Source organism: Priapulus caudatus, unplaced genomic scaffold, assembly GCF_000485595.1.
Source record: "Priapulus caudatus unplaced genomic scaffold, Priapulus_caudatus-5.0.1 Scaffold6, whole genome shotgun sequence".
Classification (NCBI taxonomy): domain Eukaryota; kingdom Metazoa; phylum Priapulida; class Priapulimorpha; order Priapulimorphida; family Priapulidae; genus Priapulus; species Priapulus caudatus.
In genome coordinates this window covers 176,981-203,826 of record NW_014577067.1, presented here as the reverse complement: position 1 = coordinate 203,826, position 26,846 = coordinate 176,981, and the positions used below count along the sequence as shown (strand labels likewise).

The 26,846-nt window shown below is 44.4% G+C and overlaps 3 protein-coding genes across 5 annotated transcripts; 1 reads left to right on the top strand and 2 right to left on the bottom strand.

Moving 5' to 3' along the window:
- Positions 1–55: 55 nt before the first annotated feature.
- On the bottom strand, positions 56–5,740 carry LOC106805046 (cadherin-related tumor suppressor-like; the record flags this gene model as incomplete). The annotated part of the gene is made up of 2 exons (XM_014806521.1): positions 5,567–5,740; positions 56–5,031 (listed from the first exon to the last, which is right to left on the bottom strand). A coding segment is annotated over exon 2 (4,809 nt), but the record flags the coding sequence as incomplete, so codon positions are not given.
- Positions 5,741–8,231: 2,491 nt separating this feature from the next.
- Positions 8,232–22,852, top strand: LOC106805164 (tetratricopeptide repeat protein 39C-like). 3 transcript variants are annotated; one of them, XM_014806662.1, is made up of 16 exons: positions 8,232–8,670; positions 9,795–9,843; positions 10,063–10,197; positions 12,218–12,394; positions 12,978–13,102; positions 13,281–13,388; positions 13,619–13,717; positions 13,967–14,135; positions 15,890–15,983; positions 16,197–16,251; positions 16,639–16,801; positions 17,686–17,815; positions 18,043–18,140; positions 18,579–18,683; positions 18,890–18,928; positions 19,901–22,852. In XM_014806662.1, the coding sequence occupies exons 1-16, from the start codon at positions 8,414–8,416 to the stop codon at positions 20,042–20,044; spliced, it is 1,947 nt and encodes a 648-aa protein (XP_014662148.1). In that variant the 5' UTR covers positions 8,232–8,413; the 3' UTR covers positions 20,045–22,852. The 3 variants fall into 3 exon arrangements, with proteins under 3 accessions (XP_014662148.1, XP_014662155.1, XP_014662163.1); XM_014806669.1 differs by lacking the exons at positions 17,686–17,815; positions 18,043–18,140; XM_014806677.1 differs by lacking the exons at positions 18,043–18,140; positions 18,890–18,928; positions 19,901–22,852 and having other exon boundaries at positions 18,579–18,658.
- Positions 22,853–23,613: 761 nt separating this feature from the next.
- On the bottom strand, positions 23,614–26,547 carry LOC106805602 (probable lysosomal cobalamin transporter). The gene has a single exon (XM_014807270.1). The coding sequence runs from the start codon at positions 26,439–26,441 to the stop codon at positions 24,639–24,641; it is 1,803 nt and encodes a 600-aa protein (XP_014662756.1). The 5' UTR covers positions 26,442–26,547; the 3' UTR covers positions 23,614–24,638.
- Between the last annotated feature and the right edge of the window lie 299 nt (positions 26,548–26,846).

Genomic DNA, 26,846 nt, shown 5'->3' with positions numbered 1-26,846 from the left:
CGACGATGACGGTGACGCGTGATGACGCGGCGCGGCGCTGCGGCGGGCGCGCGCGGTCCGACGCGCGAACGCTCAGCGAGTAGGTGGCGACGTCGACGGCGAGCGGCGAGCGCGTGTACAGGTACCCCGTGCTGCCATCTAGCTGGAAGACGTCGCGGTCGCCATCGACGATCTCGTAGAACACCTCCCCGAAGTCGTCGTCGTCGGCGTCCTCCGCGGCGACCTTCGTCACGAGGTGGTTGCTCGGCGCGGTAGAGGGAACCACCGCAGCGTCCATGGAGACAAACTTGGGCTCGTTGTCGTTGACGTCTTCGACGAGGATCGTGACGAGCTTGGTCGCGGCGAGCCGGTCCGCCGGCGCGTCGGCCATGTCGCTCGCGCGCACGATCAGCTTGAACATCGCCTGCTGTTCGTGGTCGATCTCGCCGTTCGTGTAGATTGTTCCCGTCTGCGCGTCGATGCGGAAGTGAGCGCCCTTCGGCTCCTGCTTCACGATCGAGTACTCGACACGGCCGTTGTTCTCGCTGTCCCGGTCCGTCGCCGACACCGTGAACACGGCGCTGTTGATCGGAATGCCCTCGAGAATCTGTCTCACCGCAGGACCGGACGAGAACACCGGTGCATTATCGTTGAAGTCTTCGACGTCGACGACGAACGCGACGGACGATGTGAGCGCCGGTACGCCGTGGTCGGCCGCGGAGACGTTGAGGGTGTACGTTGACAGCTGCTCGTAGTCGAGACGCTTGGCGAGGAAGACCTCGCCGGTGCGGCCGTCGATGCCGAACGTCTCATACTGGTTTCCGGCGACGATCGCGTACGTGACGACGGCGTTGTCGCCCTCGTCGTCGTCGACGGCGTCCACGCGTCCGACGCTCTTGCCGACGAGGGCCGCCTCGGACACGCGCGCGCCGTAAGTCTGCTCGAAGAACGTCGGCGCGTTGTCGTTGGCGTCTTGCACGATGACGACGACGAGCGCAGTCGTGCTGAGATGCACGTCCTCGCCACCGTCCTGCGCCCGCACGACGAGCTCGTAGCGAGACGCCGTCTCGCGGTCGAGCAGCCGCGCGAGACGCACCTTGCCGCTGCCGGAGTCGATCGCGAACGCGCGCTCCTCGTTGCCGCCAACGACATCGTAGACTACGTCGCCGTTGGCGCCGGCGTCGGCGTCCGCCGCAGAGACGCGCAGCAGCGGCGCTCCGACCGGCGCGCTCTCGGAGACGGATATCTCGTAGACGTCCTGGTCGAACGCTGGCGCGTTGTCATTCGCGTCGACGACGTACACGACGACCGTCGCGTGCGAGCGCAGCCGGGGAACGCCGTTGTCATACGCCGACACCTCAACGGTGAAGAAGTCGTCTCCGGTCAGCTCGACGAGCACTTCCCGGTCGAAATCCCGGAGAGTCCGGATCTCTCCGGTCAGCGCGTCGACGGCGAAGTCGCCCTGCCGCGTCGCCATCGCGTACGACACCTCGCCGTTGCGGCCGAGGTCGGCATCGGTCGCCGAGACGACACCAACCAGCGTGTCCGGCGGGAGATTCTCGCCGATGCGCAACGCGTAGGTCGCGTTGCCGAACGCCGGCGCGTTGTCGTTGTCGTCGGCAACGTGCACGACGACGCGCGCCGTCGAGCTGCGAGGCTGCAGGCCGTGGTCGGTCGCGGTGACCGTCAGCTCGTAGCGGTCCCTCGTCTCGCGGTCCAACCCGCTCTGCACGTACAGGAACCCGTCGGGAAACACGCCAAACTTTCCGTCGGCGTTGCCGCCCGTGATCGCGTAGGAGACAACGCCGTCCGGCCCCGTGTCGTCGTCGCGCGCGTCGACGGTGATGAAGCGGTGGTTGAGCGGCGCCGACTCACGCACGGATGTCGCGTACGCGGGCCTCGTGAAGCGTGGCGTGTGGTCGTTGACGTCGTGCACGTGCACGGCGACGCGGAGGCTGCTCGAGAGCCGCGGCACGCCGTTGTCGCTCGCCCGCACCTTCGCGTGGTAGATCTCGCGCGCTGACGACGCGACGGGCTTGTTGAGGAACACGGCGCCCGTGACGGCGTTCATGCGGAACATGCCGCCGGGGTTGTCCTCGAGCTCGTACGTTATGCGGCTGTTGCCGCCCTCGTCGTCGTCCCGCGCGTCGACGACGTACACCTCGTGTCCGACGGGCCAGTTCTCGTAGACGTGCACGTCGACGGACTGGCTCGCGAAGTACGGCGCGTTGTCGTTGACGTCCAGCACGGTCACCGTCACGTTGGTCTTCGCCGGCACGGACCCGTCGGACGCGACGACGATGAGGTGGTAGACGGACTCCTGCTCCCGGTCGATCGGCTTTGCTGTGCTGATGGCCCCGCTGCTCGCGTCGACGCGGAACATCCCGCGATGGTCGCCCGATGCGATTGCGTACGACACGGTCGCCCGCGACAGCGTGCTCGTCGCTTCGACTGCCCCGACGAACCGCCCGACGTCGGGCCGCTCTCCATCCTCGACGATGCTGAAGCCGTAACCGCGGCGACGCGAGAATGCCGGCGGCGTGTCGTGCACGTCGCTGACCTTGATTTCGACGATTGCGAGCTCGGCGCTCTCCCTGCCGCCGGCGTCCCTTGCCCGCAGCGTGAGCTTGAAGACGGGCGTCACCTCGCGGTCGAGGCTCGCGCTCGTCTTTATCGCGCCGCTGTCCGGATCGATCTGGAATTTTCCGTCGGCGCCGCCCGTGATCTCGTAGTGCACGCGCCCATTGCTGCCCGCGTCAAGGTCGTAAGCGTCGACCTTCGTGACGATGGTGCCCGCGGGGAGGTTCTCGAGCACGCTCGCAAAGTAGTGCGTCGGGTAGAAGATGGGGGAGTTGTCGTTGATGTCGGTCACAGTGACGTGCACCGCCGCGGAGGAGGACAGCGGCGGCCGGCCGTCGTCTCTCGCGATCACGCCCAGACTGTAGAAGTCGCGCTTCTCCCTGTCCAGCAGCACGCGCGTGGAGATCTTCCCCGTCGCCGAATCGAGGAGGAACGTTCCCGGATATTTCATCTCGACGTCCGAGTCGAACGCGTATACGACGGTTCCGTTTGGACCGTCGTCGTTGTCGATCGCCGTTGCTGCGGCAACGGCGCTGCCCGGCGGGAGACTCTCGGACACCGACACGTTGTAGACGGATTCCGTGAACGCGGGCGTCTCGTCGTTCTCATCGAGGATCTGGACGGTCACCTTTGCGTAGCTGATGTGCGGACTCGGCCCGCCGTCGTTCACGGACACGTTGAGGGTCATCATCGCGGACGACTCCCTGTCCAGCCGGCGCGCCGTCGTTATCAGCCCCGAGTCGGCGATGATCGCAAACCAGCCGTGACTGTCGCCGGACACGATGCTGTACGTGAGCTTCGCGTTGATTCCCGTGTCGGCGTCGGTCGCGGACACGCTCGCGACAAAGCTCCCCGTCGGCACGGACTCCGATAGCACGGCGACGTACTCCAACTTGAGGAACGTCGGCGTGTGGTCGTTGACGTCGTTGACGACGATGATTATGTTCTCGGAAGACTCGCGCGGCGGTTCGCCGTGATCCCACGCTAGGATCGTCAGATTGTACACACTGTTCTCTTCCCTGTCGATCTGCTTGTTGACTTTCAGCAGGCTCCAGCCAAAGGCGTCCTCCAAGCGAAAAGCACCCAGTTCGTTTCCCTCCTTGATGGCTACAGAGCACCTACCATTGTCACCCTCGTCCTTATCAACGACGCTGATAAGCGCAACAATGGTGCCATCCTGCGCGTTTTCATTGACTGTCGCGTAATCGGACGTAGCCGGGATATAGCGGAACGTTATCTCGGGGCTGTGGTCATTCTCGTCGATCAGGTTCACCGTCACGTAGGCGCGGCCCGTCAGGTATGGCACGCCGTGGTCCTTCGCCTGCACCGTGAACACGCAGATGTTCTTCTTGCAGCGCAGCTTGTCGTGCAGCGTGCGCACGATGCCCGTGTCGCGCTCGACCGCGAACTGCTCCGTGTCGTCGGTTATGTAGTAGCTGACCTCTGCGTTGGCGCCGACGTCCGCGTCCGTCGCACGCACCCGCATCACGCTCGCCTCGGCCGCCGCGTTCTCAGAGATGCTCACCGCGTACTCGCTGTGGTCAAAGGTCGGCGGCGAGTCGTTAAAGTCGATCACCGTCACGTTGACGATCGCGTGGCCAGAGCGCGCCGGCGTTCCGGCGTCCCGCGCTGAGATGTTCAGCACGTAGTTGTCCGTCACTTCTCTGTCGAGCAGCTTGAGGTTCTCCAGGTAGAGGTAGACTTCGTCGCCGCTCAGACTTGCCGTTATCGCCAGCGTGAACTTGTCGTCCGTGTTGCCCGAGACGATCTCGTAGTTCGTCGATATTCCGTTGACGCCTTTGTCGGCGTCGCTCGCCGTATCAAGAATGTACTGCGTGCCGACGGCGGCGTTCTCCGACCACTTGATGTTGAACATGCGATCGGGAAACTCCGGCGAGTTGTCGTTTTCGTCGGCGATCGTCACTTTCACTTCTATCGGATACGTCGGATGGCTGCTCAGCACGACTAGGTTCATCACGTCTTCGGCTAGGTTCTCCCTGTCGATGACAACTCTCGTCGTGATTTCGCCCGTCGTTCCGTTCAGGACAAAGTACGCCGGGTTGTCGTTGAACCTGTACTGGAAGCCCGGCTTCACGGGAATTCTCCCGATGAACGTGCCGCTGGGTTGGTTTTCAGATACCCTCAGCGACACTTTCTCGGTCACCGTGCTCAGGTAATTCACTCCGACGGATTCGTTCTCGCTTTCACCTAGCACCAGAGTGCCATGGAAAACGATCAGGAATAGGAGGAACATTTTCATTTTCGTCCTCCAATGTATTAGGCCGTACATAGTCCGGCCATCCATCTTTACCAGCTGTAGCAGCAGCGGCTTTCCCACAATCTAGACAACTTGGCCGGTTAATTTTCTAATGCTGCTCAACCATGACTAGGTCATCTCCTCGCCTTCTGCTGACACACATGTATGTAGTGCTGGTATGCAATGGCTAACTCTTATACATTCACGCGCTGTCTCTGAAAAGAATAACTTACCATCAGGAAATGTCATTGCTCTCAAAGACCAGCTAGTATTTTAAAAATATAACACGGGATATACACACATCATTGTTATATATTTTAAATAGTAATAAATATAACACGAGATTAATTGCATTTACTTGTAGTACCTATTCATATAACTGGGAGTAACATAACACAGCATTACTTTACTCCTGATTATATGTTACAGAATACGTCAGATCGTCAGTACGCGCGTACGCTATATATATGATTATGTAGGATTTCTGATCGCGGAGATCATATATATGCTAGTGTTCCCAATATCGTTCTCATGGTTAAACGATATAGTTAACTACAGTATTATATCAGTCTCTGTCTTTCACTAACACCTGCACCACATGTTCACTACTCGTTCAGTGCAGTACGGCCTGCGAGTGACACGCATCGATACAACCCACAATGTTCAGGGTTCGGCACTTGATGTACAACCACAGCACAATCACAGACGAAGATTCCCTGCATGATCGCACGATGTATGCAATGAACTTACCAAGTCTCGCGCGAAAAGAAGCACGCGTGCACCACGTACGGCGTAATCCTGGTAGCAACACGTATCCGCGATGCAAACACACTACTGTAATTATATCCGAATGTATCTTCTAATAGTTCTATCTGCTCGGAAAACGCGTGCACATTGCAACAACGTGTACGTCCGACGCCGCTACTGCTGGCTAAACATGTTGTAGTGCGCGTGCGGAGCAGCGAGAGCAACAAGTAGGCGGAGCTATGAATACCTGTCGCAGACGCAAGCCAATGGTAGTCACGCTTTACGGGCGTAGCGATTATCAAGTAAACCTAGAGGGGTGGCCGGCTGTACGACGGATGTGCAATCCACGTATGCATAATATCAGGAGTAAGATAATATAGGAGATATCTTCCTATATTATCTTACTCCTGAGAATATATATAACCGTCAGCGCGACAGATATAAGAAGGGCTACTATACAGGGTTGAGCTAGCAAGTCGCAATTAACAAGAGGAAAGCATATTATATGATATTAATTATGATATTGATTACTCCCTTGCCTCGTCAGGCACCTGGCGCTATCTACAGCGTCCGTGTATTATATCAATACCACTTAAACGCTTGTGAGTCTATACTTTTCTCTTTTAATGCGCTTCGCTAGTGCTCCTCTTCCCCTTCCTCCACCGCTCTCTAACTTCTTCCCCATCCATATCTCACGCGCTCTCTCTCTCTCTCTCTTTCGCTCTCGACCTCTTAATGATATGTGTCGGATTCACCATTTCTCTTCCAAACGCAACTACGGAGTGCAATCTTCTCGTGCACACTGCTCAAGGTGGTTGTTGCAAGTCTAGCCACATAATTAGCAACATACTACGGCTGCATCGTTATATGGTCGCGCCTTCCACCAATAACGCTGCGGCAGTAACGTACGAAGCTCAATGTTATACTGAAATGCATAATTTGCATTTTCAGCAGAAGGTGCATGCCAGCTCCCAAGTGAAACACCGTCAGCACACCTATGACGCCCTATGACGTACTAGTATCGCATATGCACTGGAAAATGTAAATATGGGCCAAGAAATTTATTTACTCCAATTCCAACAATTGAGGCGAAATATATGCGCGGTACAAGCTTTTCCGTTTGCGCCACGCTTTTTATTAAATTATTATTATTAATTATTTAAATTTAAATGCCCCCTTTCAAATAAAATGTATTGCTAATCTAATATCTTTTCTTACCTTTCTTCTTGTTCTTGTTCTTCTTTTTCTTCTTCTTCTTTCGTCCTCTTCTTCCTCCTCTTCTTGCTTTCATGCCCCCTCTTTCTTTCTTTTCTTTTTCCTCTTCTTTTCTTCTTCTTCTTATTCTCTTCCTCTTTTCCTCCTCCTGCTCCCAACCTCCTCCCCTCCTTTTTTCTTCTCATTCTCCTTCTTTTTCTTTTTCTTCTTGTGATAAGATTATGTGTCTTTACTGCATGGGTATACACACGGGGTATGAGTATGCACACGGTTCCTTGTGTCAAAAGATCTCATGAAATCTAGCAAAGGGTTCATGGGAGTTAGCAGCTATAGAGTTTCAAGCCAGCGGGGGAGATGGGCAAAAGATGGCTGCTTACTACATTTTGTAGAATAAAATTGCCCTAATACTAATAGTGAATTTATCGCGCTATCGGTAGCGCGTTTTTTTATTTTTTATTTTATTTATTTAGACAATTATCCATCATATACAATACATTGCATACTTTTACAATAAAAATTTGAATTCATAAAATTGGATAATTACCAAGGATATATACACAAAAAGCATGACTAGCACACTTATTTACATTGTGGTCCTTGTTTTGCTATGCCGGCTTAATTGAATCTAACAATTGTACTACTATCAGAACAAACTATTGAAATATACAGATTTGTAGGTCATACAATGGTACATTTTCACAAGCCGATACAAACTTTTCTTATGCCTAATTTCAACCGAATTCTTTTAATGAAAAACATACTCCTCTGCCTCTAATGATTCTACCTTTTCCATCAGACATTTCTTAACACTATACTTAAAACTAGAATAAACAGAATTTGTCCTAACTTGCTGTGGTAGAGAGTTCCAAGCGTCAATTGCAGTATAAGTAAAAGAGTTTTTCCCACTGCTTCCCATCCTCGGTTTAAAAATAGACATCTCACCTTCCCTTGTATTGAAACTATGGACTTCTGACGTTAACATGAAACCTTCTGTCATATACTGTGGGCCGAGATTATGTAATATTTTAAAAACCCTATTGACCTTCAGTTGCATTACCCTAAACTCTACAGGTACCCAATTTACAGCCTTGAACTCTCTAGCACCTATGTGTGCTCTAGAACCTAGGTTGAGAACACATCTAATAGCTTTATTTTGACACACTTGCAGCTTAGCCCTTGTGCGCTTTGTGAGACTGCTGTACCATAATATTATGCTGCTTGCATAGTCGAAGTGACATTGAATTAGGGCAGAAACTAGTAATCTTTTACATGCCGTGTTTAAATACTTAGCTTTTCTGGAAAGAAATTTCAATCTATTGTTAATCTTTTTTACAACCTTAATTCCCGTTATCAAACTAATTTATAAAAAAATTAATTAGACAAAAAGTTGTGCGTGTCGAAGATGTGCGCGAATTGCCACATGATGGCGCCACATGATAGGGCTAGAGTAAATGTCAACATCTTAGCGATTTCGAGTTGTATAAATTATAATGTTTAATAAGGAATAAAGGTTAGTCGTTCATGTGAGTACAGTCTGTGTCACTGCATTCAACACTCGTTGAGTTATGTTCATTCTGTAAGAATAACGTCAAATATCAACCAATGATATAATCAGGGTTTATAGTTACATTTAACATGAGTGCCAGTGGAAGTGCAAGTAAATTTGATTCCAATGCTAATGCCACTGTCGGTGTCGTCGTTTTCGCCGATTCTTCCAACACGATTAATCCGTGCGTGGAAGGTCATGGCTGTAGCGCGTCTTCTGTGATACATGATGATGTCATTAGTAATGCTAGTCAAGAGCCAAGTGATCCTGAATTGGCTCTACATGGTATTAACCTCATGCTCAACAATGGCTTCAAAGAGTCTGAAGATCTCTTCAATAAGCACAAGTGGGTATTGTAAATATATTAATTGAATAATTCATTAATTGTTATGAATGATTAGTTTCTTTGCTAAATTACCGTCTGTATTACTATATTACTATTAGTGGGTTATTATAGGTTCACTACTGTTGTGTTAACAGTTAAGGTGAGGGTTGAATGAATGGGTGCAAATCCACTTTAGGCACCTTAGGTATCACGAAGTGATGCACAGATTTCTGTGTATCATCAACTGATGCACAGAATTTCCGTACATCAAGGAATGATGCAAAAAACCTAACCCTAACCCCAACCCTAACCCGAACAGTAACACACTTCGTGATACCTAAGGAGTAAGGTTATACTTTATGACTTAGGGTTAGGGTTAGGGTTTTTGCATCATTCCTTGATATACGGAAAGTTTGTGCATCAGTTGATGATACACAGAAATCTGTGCATCACTTCGTGATACCTAAGGTGCCTAAAGTGGATTTGCGCCGAATGAATGTATACGGTAGCTCAGATGTATTTAACCACACCAGAACCACGATGTACTGCCTACTGGTACAGTGTACACTGCATATTATATGGCTTTGTGATAAAGAATCTTAGATATTCCTACTTTCACCATAATAATTTGGCAGTGGCTACGGGTACGGTAGCTGTATCTTAATGTCTCGAGGCTACGGGTACGGGAGTCCATTCGCTTTCATACTTAACGAGACAACGATGGCGGTGGTGGCGCCAGATTTCGAAATAACGCCTTGGGAAATAAATTCACGATTTGAGAGTTTAGATGAGCTAGAACCCTAACCCTAACCATAACCCTAAACCTAACCCTAATCCTAACCCTAATCCTAACCCTAACGCCAAAAAGGGGCTTCAACGACCGACGGCTACCGTACCTCCAGCCACTGCCGTGACTGCGTAATAATTTTGAGTTCAAAAGCTTGTTTAGGACATAGGCATACGCCGCATACCTGATGTGGAGGGCGAAAAATTGAAATAAGAATGCTGACCAATGTATGTATGTGTGTGCGCTCTGCGTGCATGAGGATGTGTGTGTGTGTGTGCATGCGTGCGTGCGTGCGTGTAAAGTGTATATAGATATTAGCATTACCAGTAACAACTATGATGTTCTGTTATATGTTCAGACAAAGAAGTCCATTGATGAGTGTTGGAGCAAGTTTTGTCAAGTTCTTGGTAAGGAATTAATTATAACGATAACCTACTGTAATGACGTATCCTTGCGAATATTTGTTTTTCAAAACTAAAACGAATTGCGATAATAGTATTGCAGTCGTGGCAGTATCGATACTATCCTGACCATACTCAGACAAAAATACATATATATGTTCATGATATTACTAGTGTCAAATAATTTAACTGTGATAAACCAGTGTTTACCCATTACACTTACAGCATGCACTCATGACTTTTGAGGAGGAGCAGATGGAGCAGGCAGCGATGTCCCTGCGACACACGGAGAGACAATGCATGCAGAGTCAGGACGGATTCATGAAGGCATTCAAGAACAGGGTCATGCGTCGATCTCCGGTAACCACTCTGGGACAGATTTTTCCACTATCTATATATATCAGGAGTAGATAATAGGGAAGGAGTGTGACATCAATAAACAAGGGAAATTCGTCATTTACTAGCCTTATAATACCTACGATTTACTACGCGTAACTCATCCAACTTGAGCTCAAATCGTACACAGTACATTCGCCTAGCATCGTGCGAAATCGTTTCCTTGTTTACACAAGCAATCCGGTGTGGCTCGCGGGGAGATTGGACATTGGCGAAACCATAGACGCAACGGGCGAGTGCTACTGTAGTCTGTATGCTGTAGCCTGTAGCCGTGCAGCGACGCAATCTCCCCGCGAGCCACATTCCACATTCCGATGAGCAAGCACAGCAACAGCGCGTCAGTATAGCTGCCCTTTGTTTTAATAGAGGCGGACAATGCACTTGGATTGATGGCCAAAGAATGGAAAGTCGTGTCGTACGTTTTAGTCTGTATCTCCGGATTGCTTGTGTAAACGAGGAAACGATTTCGCACGATGCTAGGCGAATGTACTGTGTACGATTTGAGCTCAAGTTGGATGAGTTACGCGTAGTAAATCGTAGGTATCATAAGGCTATTAAATGACGAATTTCCCATGTTTATTGATGTCACACTCCTTCCCTATTATCTACTCCTGATATATATAAAGTTCTTCAGCCGAATTAGTCCGTACTCGCATAACTAGAGAACTCCGCAGCCTAGAGGAAAATCTATATATATAAAGTTCTTCAGCCGAATTAGTCCGTACTCGCATAACTAGAGAACTCCGCAGCCTAGAGGAAAACTAAAGATATTTTCAGAATCAGCACGTCTGGGCGGTGGTTCTGGCTGAAACAAAAATTTAAAAAAGTTAAAAAGTAAAAAATTGATAAAAATTCTATTCATCAATAGATGGTGGTGTGTACAGATTAACATCACGTACATGTGAATCCATGGTGTATACCCTTAACGGTGCAGTGGCCTAATTGCTATAACATCCGTCTCCTACACCGGGATTCCGAGTTTGAGTCCCAGCTGGGGAACTTATTTGCCCCTTTTTTCCTTTTTTTTCCTTTACTTACCTCTTTAGTATGTATTATTTTTAATTTTTTACTTTTTACTTTTTACTATTAATTTTTAATTTTTAATGTCTTTTATCTTTTGATTTCTTATTATTTTTTACTGTTTGGGATGGGATGGCATGGGATGGCATGCGATGACATGGCATGGGATGGGATGGGATAGGGTGCGATGGCATGGGATGGCATGCGATGGCATGGCATGGCATGGGATGGGGTGCGATGGCATGGCATGCGATGAGATGGGATGGGATGGGATATGGGATGCGGTGCGATGGGATGGATGGATTGATGCATGGATAGATAGATAGTTAGAATTTTTTGGGTAGTTTCCTTTCAACCAAGTGGTCACCAACTGAGTAACGCCACTGATTTCCCCGGGCAACGTCGGGTATCCCGCTAGTACGACAATAAAAGTGCATCTAAACTGCCTATAGTCTTTATGGAGCATGTATAATAATAATAATAATAATAATAATAGTATTCAAATATTTAGCTATATATGTGTTTATAAATTTGTTGTTTTACTCATTAGGCATATAAACTGTTGCCCTGAAAGCCGCTTGCTTTGTGCACCCTTCTCTATTTTGAATAATCCATTCTTGTCTCAGCAAGCTGGTATACAGGGACAGGGCCTGTGATTTTGAAATAGTTTAATAAATTAGTATTTGCATGTGTTTGTAACTTTCCCTTGCCCCAATACAGTGTAACTGCGATGGTACCATGCAGCAAAATATACATGTACGTGCTTATGTACTGTATATATGAAGTGTATATACAATGCTCATACAGAGTATGGACAATTGTTATCTCATGCAATGTGAATAACCACCTATGATGTCTAATTCAGTGTGTAACTTTGTGACACTTCGTATGCAGTGTGCTAGTGTGATATCTCGTACTTAGTGTCACCCTGTCAGCATAATCCTCTTTCCGACGTGGTTCGCAGCACGAGTCAGCTTCCAGCTTGGAGGATCGCCTACAGAAACAAGTGATAATCGCGGACTGCCAGCTCTACCAGGCGATTCTCACATTCGTTAACCAGGAGCTATCCGGGTATCTGCGCGGCGGATGGATCCTGAGACGTGCCTGGAAAATATACGAGAAGGCCTACAAGGAGATTCAGGTAATTTCCATGCGGATTGACTGAGAAGAGCTGCAGTGTGCATCTTTTACCTTTGTCTGTGTGTATATGTCCATGTGTGTGCGTGCATGCGTGCATGTGTGTTGTGTGTGTGTGTGCGTGCGTGCGTGCGTGCGTGCGTGCGCTTGTGTGTGCATACATGCATGCATGAGTGTGCTGTATCCACATAAATTGTTTGAAAGATAATTTTTTAAAGTACATCACCCGTATAATGGGCTCTAGTTTCATTATAGCACTGATAGCAAGTGCTAATCTTGCCCTCTTTACTTGATGTGGTTTTCTGAAATTTCTGATTAAACCAAAAGCAACACTTTTCTTGTTATAACTTATAACAAATAATAATGGGTTAGTTTAACAATAACCTGTGTATAACTGGTTGCATTTATAATATACCTGTGAAGCAATGTCATCATTAAAATCAAATGGTATTGCCTATTGTTTTAATGCAACTCTGTAAAACTGTTAACTGGGCCACATTGCAGATTGATATTCTTTTAGATGCAGCAGAATGCAAGCAGGGTGTGCAAAGCTGAAAGTTGTGTAATTTAATTGTGTATTTTTATAGGACCTGCATGATAGGTACTCGCGACCCATCTCTCCCCGGCACAGTCAGGGCGGGAATTTTGGCAGCCACGGCAGCAAGCAGGACAGTCTGACTCGTACTATCTCCGCACCGGTGCTTCAAGACGTGTAAGTGAACCGAATGTGAAGCTAAAAACAGCTGCACAGCACTGAGATTTGAGTTGTTGATGCGTGTTGTTTTCATTGGAAGTAATTTAATAATGTACTCCTGTTTAATTTGCTCTAGTTTATTTTCATTTTTCCATTGCTGTTGTTATTGTACTCCTGTTTTTTTTATCCGCAACAGAGCTGAGATTCCATCTCAGGATGTACTGGATCGACTAATGGGATCGGTCAGCTTTGGCTTCGGAGTGTTCCAGCTCTGTGTATCTCTCATGCCACCCAACCTACTCAGGTACTGCTAAATCCTTAAGAACCTGTAGTTCTGCTGTAGCAAGATAGAAATAACAACCTACTTACATTCAGCTGGTACTAACGTTCATTAGTGATATGGAGTGCTGTGGATTGTGTAAAGCACAGAGAATTCTACAGGCAACGGCGCGTAATTTAGCATGCACCTATGTATTATTAACCAAACATTTGTCGTTAACCAATTAATTAGACATTAATATTTATGTGTTACAGGGTTATACAGTTCCTTGGCTTTGAAGGAGACAGGGATATAGGTTTGGATGCATTGATCTTAGCCAGCAAAAGCCGTGACATGAAAGCACCACTAGCTATGTAAGGGCTGATTTCTGTTATAATAATCTGCAATAATAACAGTAATGATTACACTAAATTCCCCCTTTTCTGTTCCCACAATAATGCGTACATGACCCGTGTTTAAATATGTTTACGAATGCATTCATACATATTTGTAAATTTCCCCAAAAATAGAATTTTTTTTAGTAAAGAGCACAATATAATACTTGACAACAAACAGACATTATTGTTCTGTTCTGTAATATTTACTATTGCTCCTGTTTTCAGGCTAGCGCTCCTGTGGTATCACACTGTCGTGCGACCATTCTTCTCACTAGATGGCGTGAATATAGAGGCTGGGGTCTCTGAAGCTATGGCAATTCTGAAAAATACGGCACACACATATCCTAACTCAGCCCTATTTCTGTTCTTTCATGGCAGGGTTTTGAGGCTAAAGGTAGGTTATAGCTGTTTGGTTATATTATCAACATGTCAAATTTAGCCGTCATGCCTACTGATGAATTTTTAGCTCATCTGACATAGTCAGATGCAGCTTGTAGAATCGCATGATTGTCTGTCCGTCCGTCCGTCCGTCCGTCCGTCCGTCCGTCTGTCAACAGTTGGCACAATATCTTTAAGGGCGTCGAGTACGCGTCAACGGATATTCGGGCACATTGGGGGGGATCGTCAAACGAGTTGGGATGTCGAAAGACTGGGGGCAGTAGTCAAAGGTCAAGAGTGTAAAAGAAGGGGGAACATTCACTCCCTTAACTTTAAGGTATGGAGGGATAATGCGAATTGACGCAATAAATCTTAAACGGCCTCGACCTAGGCTCGTGATAGTTGGGTTGTATGGATCATGTAGGAAAATGCATCACTGTGCCGAAATTTAAAGGTCATCAGAGTCAAAGGTTCAAATGGGCACAGGCAAGATTTATATATTTTCTTTGAGGACATGGCGACAGACGCGATTGAAAAAAAATTTTTTGGTTTACCGGTTGACCTAGCATTTTATTGGCATTATTGAAAGGACCATGAAATTCTACTTCTGCTGATCATGCGAAGAGTAAGTGTCAGATAACACTTTTGGACCCTCAAGAGGAGGGTATAAACATGATTTGTTGACTGTCTGTTGAAAGAATTTGGACTGCCGGTTGCTTAGTAGATAATCCTTATACATGCCTGGATGTATGAGCGCCTACAATGTCACAGTGAAATTTCGAAAAAGCTAAAATATTGGTTTAAGAAGGTTTATGCTCCTTAAATCGTATATTCTATGGCATTATGTTACTGTCAGTATTGTTACATGTAACGATATGCCACTGCAGTGGGTACTGCCCAGTCATGTGTTTGGTGATACTGTGTAGTTTTTGCCTGCGTTAATTGCGTTACAGGTACGGGCAGCTCTCTTTGCAGCCTGGTAGGCTTGCGTAGGTGAACTGGATGAGGCTTAGCCTATTCTGTGCTTGCAAATATTGTAGCTCACATACGCTGACGATGGGAGCTTCGCATCTTTAATCTGAAGACACTTAAACGTACGCGCATCTCGTGGACACTTTCATAACGATCCACGGAACATTCCTTGAAGGTTCCCTTGAATACCATCCTGTGCATTCCACTGTTTCGGCCGTGTATTGTGAACACATTTGGGACTAACAGGGTTTACTAGAATCCCACCACTCCACCACAGAGTCACCGCAGTAGACGTTAGATGAGCGCTGTCGCTCCGCGGCACTTGTTAATGAAAAAAAATCAACTGGACATTTAAGGCTGCTTAGGCAATTAACGCATGTCAGAGGTTTTATTGCATGTCACAAATTAGCTTTCGATTTGAAGGCATGTCAAACTCGACATGCGTTAATCACCTGATGAGAACTCTGCATGTGTTCATGTACTGCTATTGATTCTTTGCAGTTTGGGTAGCAGAGTGCTCAGTAGCATTTGCCATAGTAATAAGCCAATAATCAAGCATAGTGCAAGGTTTGATTTAAACGCTAAGTTTGATCTCCAGACATAATATGTTTACATTATACCCCTTGAAAACGTAACATATATTACTGCTTAGTATGCTAGATATACACAGATACCAATTTAAACAATAGCACGTTTGCCATTACACTATTACTAGTAAGTAGTATATGCGTAAAGCATGAACAAATGTATATAGTCTATATGTATGCCATATGTTTTGACTGCCGTTTTTATCCACAGTGCAAAATATCCGAAGCACTCGCTGCATACCACAAGGCCCTAGCAGCTACAAAGGACCAAAGAGAAATACAATTGATTTGTTTGTATGAGATAGGTAAGTAGTGCATCATATAAAATAGTAATAGCACCAATTATCTTACATTTCAAACCAGGAACTTAATTATAACAAAATTTAAATTTGATTTATATCTAAAGGAAACTACTATTTACTGTGAAATTTTTCATTTAGCGTAAATATGAGTAGGCGCTGGTTTTCACTCATAATTATCATTATGATTACTAAACATCACAATTATATTTCTTCTAGGTTGGTGCAACTTACTGCAGCTGAACTGGATAGAGGCAAAGTCAGCATTTCTAAGGTAAGTTAATTGTGTGTTCACAAAGATTGAAATGCTTGTACATCATAAGAACTAATCACATACTTGTAAGACATTATGCTGGATGTTTAGGAAACTAGCAGGCACGATTATTGAGGCGTGGCACAAGATGTGTAATCAACTTGTCTCAGTAAAGCAGAATATTGCCAATGTTTCATGATTTAAGGTATGGAACAAAGGCGTACACTCACATTGTCTTAGTAAAGCAGGGTATTGCCACAGTTCAGTGATTTGAATCATAGAACGAAGGGATACACTTATCTTATCTCAGTAAAGCAGAGTTTTGTCATTTTTTGTGTGATTTAGGGGATAGAACAAGGGCATTTCCACCAGAGTTCTGTGATGAATTCCTCCTATGCTTGCCTGCAGGTTAAGGTTGGAGTCACGTTGGTCGCAGTGCTACTATGCATATCTAGCCGCAATATGTCTCGGTGCTCTTGGCCACTCTGAAGAATGCTACAAAGTCTTCTGTGATGTTCCTCGGCTCGTCAAACGCAAGAATTACCAGATAGAGATATTTGTTGGACGCAGGGTAAGCTACATGCATGTGTGCGTGCGTGCGTGCGTGCGTGCGTATAACTCGTACTGTGTTGCAGTGTGCATGCTGCCTCTGCTCATGATTCTTGTTCGGGCAGAGTTCAAATGAAGTGTAGAGGGTCCACTTGACTGATTGAGTTTTTAACTTTCTTACTGCCACCAGAATTCAGTTCCACTCTCTTTGATTCTGTTTTTTTCAAGAAGAATGTAGCTGATATGAGTCTGTTTCTGTGATCGCACCTAAAATATAGTAATTCTTTCATTTCTAATTTTTCCACCCTCATGACATGATGAATTTTAAACGTAAACTCTCTTAACTCTCTGACTGATAACTGTAAACTGTAACTAAGTGGCCTGTTGTCAGAAATATCATTAATAGTTATGACTGTCATAATTTGAAAAAAAACACTCTTGCACAGTACTTTACTTTTATACACATGATATTTCAGTCATGATGACATAACTATTTATTGTGTTCCAGACCCCTTGGTTTTCATGTTGATTTCTATAGATATGTCTCATATTCTGTCTGATGGTGATGGATGACATGTCACTGTGTTCAGTTTACACATGCTTCTATATATATCTCAATGGATATATACCCAAATAACATGCTGACGTTGGGCCAACGTTGGCCCAACGGCTGTCTTCAGCCCATGCCAACGTTGGGCCAACGTTGGCTGCCAACGTTGGCCCAACGGATTTTTGCTCGTTGAGTGGACGTTGGCCCAATGTTGGAAGCCGACGTTGGCCCAACGTCATATTGCCAACGTTGGCCCAACGTCATATTGCCAACGTTGGCCCAACGTCATATTGCCAACGTTGGCCCAACGTCATACTGCCAACGTATACGAGTATACTCTACTGCATTTCTTACAGGCTGAGAAGTTTGTGAGTTTGCAAGCGCCACCTACCCCAGAGCATGCTATTCTCCTCGGACTAGAGCTACTGTTCTTGTGGAACGCGTTGCCAACTTGTGGGAAGCCAGAGTTGCATCGTATTCTTGAAGGTTAGCAATTAAGCTGCCACCAGCCATACACATAGCCCATCTTTAATCTTATAAGTGTGCGTGCGTGCATGCATGTGTGTTCATGTGTCTGTGCAGGTAAACCGTTATTTCACACATTGGAGATTGAACGTTATCTCAGCAATGCAGTTCGTGAACACGCGGCAAATCACAGCTGCAGCAAATACTGTGCAGAGAGCAAGAATGGAATCTTGTGAATTCATGTGCAGAGTGCAGCAAGCAGCATGAAGATGCCCTGATTCCCCTGACTCGTCTGATAGAGGGCTCTACGCACACACAGTTGAAGAACTACAGCAAAGCAGTGGAGGTTGTACAACTGACAGATTCTATAATACTATATGTTCTTTTCTGGGTGATAGGATAACTGTTATGAAGACTGATGCTTCTCTAATATTCTTGCATGTATTCGTGCTTTAAATCGATATTAATCTTTTTAATTTTTAAAGCCATGAATTTTTTAAATATACACTTGTCACATTTACTTATTACAATGCTACTACATGTATACACTATCATACTTACTGTATATACTTACATGTAATGAGGGTATAGTTAAGGGAAGTGAAACCATATAAAATTTTGAGGCCACTATATATTATATCAAGAGCTAATAATACATAGGTGTTATTAATTATTGATTATATGTAATTTGTATACATGAATACATGATATCAGCATTTAGTGATTGTGCAAACATAAAGCCATGCTCATAACCTCTCTCACTTCCTCTCTATTTTCTTTTTAGTGTTTTGAAGAATGCTTACAACGATGTCAAGGCCAGACGGAAGATTTGCATGTTCAAGCATTTGCTATGTATGAGTTTGGATGTTTGCTGATTAGAAGCTCGGAGGTGTGTTAATTTCTTTTACATGAATGAATGCTTTACAGATTTAATGGATTATATGAACATCAATGTGTTCATTAGTAAGTATACTCCTTATATAATATCTTAATTGCATATATTTATTATCATTATAGTAATCATGATAATGACATTGCTTAGATGATATATGAAATGAGTGAATATTGAAATGTTTATTCTAATCTGCTTTGTAGACTGCACCAAAGGGCAAAGCTTTACTGCTTCATGCAAAGGTAACCTTTACTTATTAATATCAGTATCAATCTTCTAATAATGGGGGAGTTATTTGTAATAAGAATGATTATTTTAGTAGCAATATTATATTGAACGTTTGTGTATTTTTGCAACTTTCTGTAGATTTATTTCATTGTGATGTACATGATGTTAAACTCAGTTAAAGGAACAGTAGCCTCTAGGTTCTAGGGTTATTTTCAGCTAATTTAGGTTATAATTGCGCTACATAAAAAGTTTCATGGTTCAATCACCATTAGAAATATTTTTTTTTAATGTTTTAAAACTAACGACTACAGTTTGATTACAACGACGGTGGCGCCACTCAAAGCGCACGATCTGAGAAGTTGCGCAAAACCACTTTCTAGCCAAGGGCTACAGGCCGAGGGTATTTCTTATTTATTCATTTAAAAGCAAAAGGATTGTAATATCTTATAAACGACATATAGTTTCAGTTATAATATGGATAAATTTGCCCTAAAATGAATATCGTTCGGTTAAATAGCATTTAGGTATAAATATAATTGCACTTTTGTGATTAGCCCTCGGTCATTTACCTGCAAAATGCAAATGCAAATACGCAACTTTTTCAGGGTGGCAGCACGGTCGCGGGTGTCATGGCGCCGTTCAAATTTCGTAGCGTTGATGTGTAAATAATTAATTAAGTATCTGGTGACAAATACATGTGGGTATAGACGATTTGTTATACAGTAAGTACAGTTGTATGCAGTAAAATCCTAGAGTCTACTGTCCCTTTAAGCTATTATCAGAGTGAGGTAATACGTGCGTACGCACATGCACATGCAGGTACACACCCATGTATTAGCTTGTTTCTGGTATTATTATACATCGAAGGTAAATATTTTTGAGGTTTTCAAATATTGATGTTTAAAAAAAAAAGTCAACATAATTACGGGACACATGACGTGGGTGTTTGCGTTAGTACAGACTCTGCTGTTTTCGTGTGATTTCAGACGCAGCTATGTGACTATGACTTTGAGAATCGACTTAACGTAAGAATTCATGCTGCTCTGAGACGCGTGCAGAAGATGGAGCTGGGAAATGCAGCAGTGAAGCCACCCACACAGAGTACTGGTCAACAGAGTGATGTGCCGTGATAGGTAATGCACTATACATGCATTGCAATAATACGTAAACAAGTTGAAAATGTTGAAAGTTGAACAAGTTGGAAACAAGGTTTGTTGTGACCTTGGTGCCAGTTGTAGTGTACAAGGATAACCTATTACCGTTCTATTTATTCAGTGTATCAAATTGTAATATGAGTTTCCTAAAAAATTTCGTATCATTGTCTTGATGGGATCATATAAAGCAGCATCCTATAATGTTGAGTTTTGTAGTTTACAAAACATTTTAACATATTAATTCTTTAATTAAAGGTGACCCAATTATTTTGTGATATCAAGAAAACTGCACATCCACTCAAGTAAGATGATTCAATAACCGTTACTCACTGCCGAATCTGTCATAACCATCTAAAAATGTTTTCAAGCAAGAAAATAATTGTGATTAATTGTTTGGCATGCACTTTGGTAAATTATCATAGTTGGACATGTTGGTGTCCTGGAATGCTAGAATAACTAAAAAAATAAATAAAGATAAAATTTTAGATAGTTTCAAAGAGATATAAACCGTTCGCAAAAACATATGTGATTTTTATGCACAAATCACTCTTGTGATCATGTGATGTCGTAAATCTAGTGTATCTTGCGTTATTATAATAGGATTATTAAGGGAGATGATGAATTTGGAATGCGATATTTTTGGTTTTCCAATGTGTAATGATCAATTAATTACAAAATCTATGTTTTTTCTTCACACAGTTTTGCTCATGCTCGTTGAAAAATTGACATGGACTTAAAATATGATTATCTAATTTGTTTTTACAAAATTTGAGAATAATGTGACGATAAAATTTTATTACTGTAAGATTGTGGTATGGCAGCCTAAAAAAATGTACTAATAGATATTATCAGGAGTCTCAATATTGATATGTCTATCTATGTCTTGAGATTGTCTATCTATTGATAGACTCCTGATATTATTACATATAATTCAACAATGTCTGCATAAGTCATCATATGACTAGATATACTAGTACAGGGTTTTTAATTTATGAATTGAATAACTTAAATATAATAGTTTACTTTGATCAAAGCGTAATTTTACCTTTTAGTGCACTATATTGTACTTTGCGATTAGACTCGTATTCTGGGTGATACTCCATTAGGAGTAGGAGTAGGATTAATGGTTATGTTATAGGTTAGGTTTATAAGGGGGTAAGTAGGTTTATTAGGTTAATATATTTTTCAGGGGCGTGTCTAAATTTCAAGTTTCAAGAAATGTATCACATGTTGAACAGAATTATAGGCTGTATAGGGATATCGATCGGACATAGTATCTTTGCTTCGTTATTTATTTTAGTTCTTTTATTTTTCTCCACAATCTAGCTGCACCATTGACCCTACTTCTCCCGCTTGGAGGTTATTGTCCTGATGATGCTTTTCTATGATTGCTTTATTCTTGGTGTTATCTCTGCTCAAATTTTATTATTTAATTCAGAAAAACCATGAAAAAGATTCAGTAGTATAATTCGCACAGGGTTGTTCTTATAAAAAAAAACGATTCAGGAGAGTACTATATATGCTTTATATAACCTATTGTTGTATCAAGACCTGATCAACATATTCCAGTTATTATATTCAGCTATTTCTGTGTGATATATATGTATATGAATATAGATAGATAGACAGTACAAATCTCTGCTATATGTTATTGAGATGCACTAAGAAGGGACTTTATGCAGGGTCAGAAATGTTGTACGGCAGGACATGGTGTAAAGCTTTTTCACTATTTAGGGGAAACTAGAATTTAGGAAATTTAATGCAATTTAATGCAAAGATCTAAATAATAATCCCCTTACTTAATTTTTTTTCATTAAACTTCTGCATATATAAAGCTGTAAGCATATTTATTAAAATTAATTAAATCCCCCACATATAATCATTAGGATTTTACTTTACATACTGGAACTTGCTGTTTACTATTTCTGTTCACGTAAATGGTTGTTAACTACATGCAGTACCTTCCTAGCTAAATATACGCTAGATTAACTATGTAGTATATTCTATATGTCCAATTAGTTTCTGTCTAATGTAACACATAGGCAGGGAGCACATTTTAGTTAAAATGCTGATTCTGTCGACTGCTACTAGCAATACTGCTTCTGTCTATTTTTCACTTTCTTGACCTTGCTCAGTTTTCTTGGAACCAATTAAGGTGGGTTATTTCATACCCTTATTGCCCATTGCTCCACATATCATAGCATACTACATTTCTATTGTTATAATGATATCTAAAGTATCCAAGTCATATCAGTCAGTGCTAGTTGGTTAATCTTACTAATATACTGTATTCGTAATTTATTTCTCCGCCCAGTGAATGTATAATCCCTCCAAGATTAGTTCTATGAAGTATCACTTGTCTAATATTTACTCTATATGAACATGATATAATACATCCACAACTCATCCATATAGATAAGTCTTGTGAAAGAAGGTGGTGAGCTATGCCTTCAAGAGAAACAGGTTGGTTATAAACGTACGTGTGATTGTTTCAATTATTGATGATTTCAATCCCTCCATTGCATGTCTTGTGCATGTACTGCTGTAACAATTTATATTTAAACCGGTGTTGTTAAAGAAATATGTAGATAAACTATCTGTATATTATTTCTATTGGTGATGCAATCTAAATGATTTTATTTCTATTTTTTTGGTCCTGGCATGATATGGGTTTGCCAGCCCGTGTACTGTTACTCGTTACTAGTAGTAGTTGCTTTGCTTAGACAAGTCAATGTATATAGGTAGAATTTACTGTTTAAAAAATAAAATGATAGCTGCAACGACGCTAGAAAGTATGTCTTTTCTTTGTTGTACTTGTATTCATATATACACGTGGTAATCGTAACAAAAGCATTTGTTCCCATTAACGTACGTTTTGCTCCTAAGGGAACATGACTATGTAGAAAACGTTGCATTGTTGTCTTTATTTCTTTCCAGGATGGTTTCCTTCAGTTCCACCTCCACAACTTTTGTCCAGCCTACAGGTCTTCTGTTCCTTTTCCCTTGATTGTTCCAGGTTTTTGTTCTGTATCTATGATATTGGCTGTTCCTAATATGATTCAAGATAAATATTTGGTTTATTATACAGATACATTATAGTTTAATATTGCTAGGTTGCAATGTAGAAGCATCGGCTTAATCCACCATAAATATTCTATAATACATAGGTGTAATTAGATGTGCATGGTTGTAGATGGAATATTAGATATAGATAAGTATAGTGTATATAGAGACATCTTTCATTTTTAGTTTATTTATGTCTGCATGTCTACATACATGTACGAAATATGTTCAAGCTAAATCATTCTGGAAAGTCATTTTAATTCTGTATTTTTTATGAAATGTTAATTGCATTACCCAAACCTTGTTGGTCCCAAAATTCCAGCAGTTGCATACATCAGAAATTGATACCTTACAAATTATGTGTAGGAGGGGTGGATATATGAAACAATAATGAATTTAATATTTATATTCATAATGTATGTTTGGGTCACGACGTTTTGAAGTTTGTACTACATTGTAAACAAAGACTGAATGATGAAACATTGTTTGCACAGAATCATTTCTTTTCTCTCTCAATATATTCCACAAAAAACAACTTAAATTTTTTCACAATAATAAGCAGTGTCGTTTCATTAATAATTAAATTAATATATTAAAAAGTGAAATCACCAGTTTCTTATTTTCCTTACATATTTCAATGTCCTTCATTTTTTACTCATCAATTTATATTTCAAATTAATCATTTTGTAACACAATATGACAACACAGGTACAGAACCCTAGTCACCAAAATATATGCACAATAATCGTAATACTTTTCATATAGCTAAAATCATCTTGTAACATACTGCAGATCCATATATATGTTATTATATAAAACTGTCATTCGAACTATTTCTATATTTTCTATGATAATAATACATAGTGCTAAGAGCTCAGCAGAATTGCAATTATAAAACAATTTGAACTTCAGGTTTACATGCTAAAAAAGCATGCATGTGAAACAGTTAGCAGTTATGATATATGCAATCGAATTCATTTTGATCTGTTAATATTGTAGTTGTAAACATTATATAGGATGCGGTTGTTTGAGCCAATCCAATGATCCAGTGCAAGTTTGCGTAGATCACTGATCCAGATCACGAATTGTTGATCCTGCTGGCAAGATGGATGCATGGTAGATCCAATATATAGTAGTATGTGACTCAGCAAATCACTGCTACTTATGAACCATCCTGTGATAGGTCACAATGACAGATGACCTCATGGAAGTGCATTTGTAACAATTTTGGGCAGATCAGTAAGAAATGATCCAAATCTGACGAACGATCCATTTCAAACAAATGGGCCCTTAAGCAACCATAGCAAGGGAAATCCTACGATGGGATTTGATGGGGCAAACTCCCTTTTCTCTTTAACAGCTTGGCAGAGGCCGTGCTGTAACATATACTCAACGAAATCCAAGTCAAACGCATACAGCTAGCTGCTAAATGGGAAAGCAGAACCCAAATATCTGACAGAAATGCTCGTGGGCTTTTTGTCGATGTCGGTAGTTAAAATTAAGCAGCTCACGGTGACAGAAGTTCTTCATCGCTTTCTTCGAAATCGTCGCCATCAACTTCGCCGGTGATCGCCGATTCCGGTCGCTTGATGACAGCGATGACCAAACCTATCAGGAAGATGGCGACAAAGGCCCAACTGCCCCAAAAGTAACAGGCGCCGAAGAACCAAGCTTTATAGAAGAAGCGCAGCAACAGCACGGATATCCTCGTCATTACGCACTCGTCGGATGGAGCATCGAGGCTGCACGAACGAAGCTCTCTGATTACCAATGGCGTTGAAGCCACGGTGTCCTCTGCGTTCTGATGTGCGATGGCAAACCAATCGGGTGCGCTACTGTTACTGTCCATTCCACCCGCTTCGCCCGTTGCCGTCTTAGACATAAACGTTGTTGCTGCTGTTGTTGTTGTTGTTGTTGTTGTTGTTGTTGTTGTTGTTGTTGTTGTCGTCGTGGCGTTGCGACCGTAGTCGACGTAGTGCTGGTTGCCGAACGTCATGTACTGCGGCGCGATCGAGTAGATGACGACATTGAGCGTCAGCACGACGAACATGAGGATGACGCAGGTGAGCAGCAGGCCCTGCGGCGGCGTCCTGTGCGGCCGGATCTTGTACAGGCGCAGCCAGAGGAACCAGATGCCCATCTGACGCAGCGCCTCCATCGTCGCCAGCAGGAAGAACATGACGAGCACGCCGAAGACGACGTAGTCGATCGGGAACACCTTCTGGCAGAAGAGGAAGACGATGTCGAGCGGGTTGGGAATGCGCGGCCGCGCGAGCGCGTACCCCGTGCTCGCGCCCTCCGAGTGCAGCAGCCGGTCGACGTTCGTCAGCACGATGCCGAGGACGATCAGGAACGCGAAGATGATGAGCAGGAAGCCGGCGACGACCTGCAGCGGCCGCAGCACCGCCGAAAACCCGCTCGCGCAGCCGCCGGCCGCGGCTTCGGCGAGGCGGCCGACACGCCGCCGCGTTAGACGTTCGCTCTCCTCGAGCTCGTGCAGCCGGTCGCGGTCGCGCGACGTCATGCGGCGCCCGTCTGCGTACTTCTCGCGTATCGCGGCGGCCTCGGCCTGCATCTGTGCGCGCTCGTCGACGGCGTCCGCCAGCTCGGCGCGCGCGCTCCGCGAGCCCTTGACGAGCGCGACGGGCCACGCCGAGAGGCCGTACGCCGTGTAGACGAGCATCAGCACGAAGCCGACGAGGCTGAGCGCGCCGACGACGAACGCCGCCGCGTCCTCGCCGCGCGTCGCCGCAAAGTTGTGGAAGAGCAGCTCGAGACGCTGCCACTCGGTGGCGCCGCGGTCGCCGGGCGGCGCCCGCCACGGCACGAACACGCCGACGACGAGCAGTATGGCGGCGACGATGACGAACGCGATCGCGTACTTGCACGCGCCGCAGAGGCGCACGTGGCACGGCGTCTCCGCGTCGTCGTCCTTCTCCTCGTAGTAGAAGTAGACGAGGGGCATGAGGAGGAACGCGAGCGCGACGATGCACAGGTAGAGCGCGTAGTACGTGTAGAGCACGCCGTCCTGCACCGCCGCGCGCGTCCCGTTGTCGGCCGCCCACGGCTTGAAGCCGCCGTCGGCGTCCTTCATGTACGAGACGAGGAAGACGTCGACGGGAACGAGGGCGCCGGTGAGCAGGGCGACAAACAGGCCGAGGATCGCCGTCAGCGTCGAGCTCAGCTCGCTGTCGTAGCTGCTGCGGTAGTAGCGCACGTACAGACAGGAGAAGATCAGCAGCAGCACAAGCACCACGGCAAACGGAATCCACGCGGACGCCAAGACCCCACCCGCGCTCACTAAAGCCATCTTGGAAATGTCGACTTGGGCAGTCTCTCTAGTTTCCAGACATCTCAGTCTTGCTTGGCCAGTCTCTCTCTGCGACGAAACTGCGATAGTGCACCAGTTCAATTTTTACTGCCAGAACAAAATACTAACGGCCATGCAAACGCAGCAGAATGCAACGTAGGGACTCTTCCTTTCTCCTATTCGAGCGCACTTCCAGAAAACACCAAGAAACCTGAAACACAGTATTTGTTCAATTTTAGCATTATGCTTCACTATTTAATACATGTATACATTTTGCATGAAGTATTATTTATATGTGTTTAGGGCTGCAAAAATTGCAAGTTACACAAAACTGACATTTAGTGTACCCAATCTCTTTTATTTACTTTAGCTATTTGTCATGGGTTACCAAACATAGACTCCAAA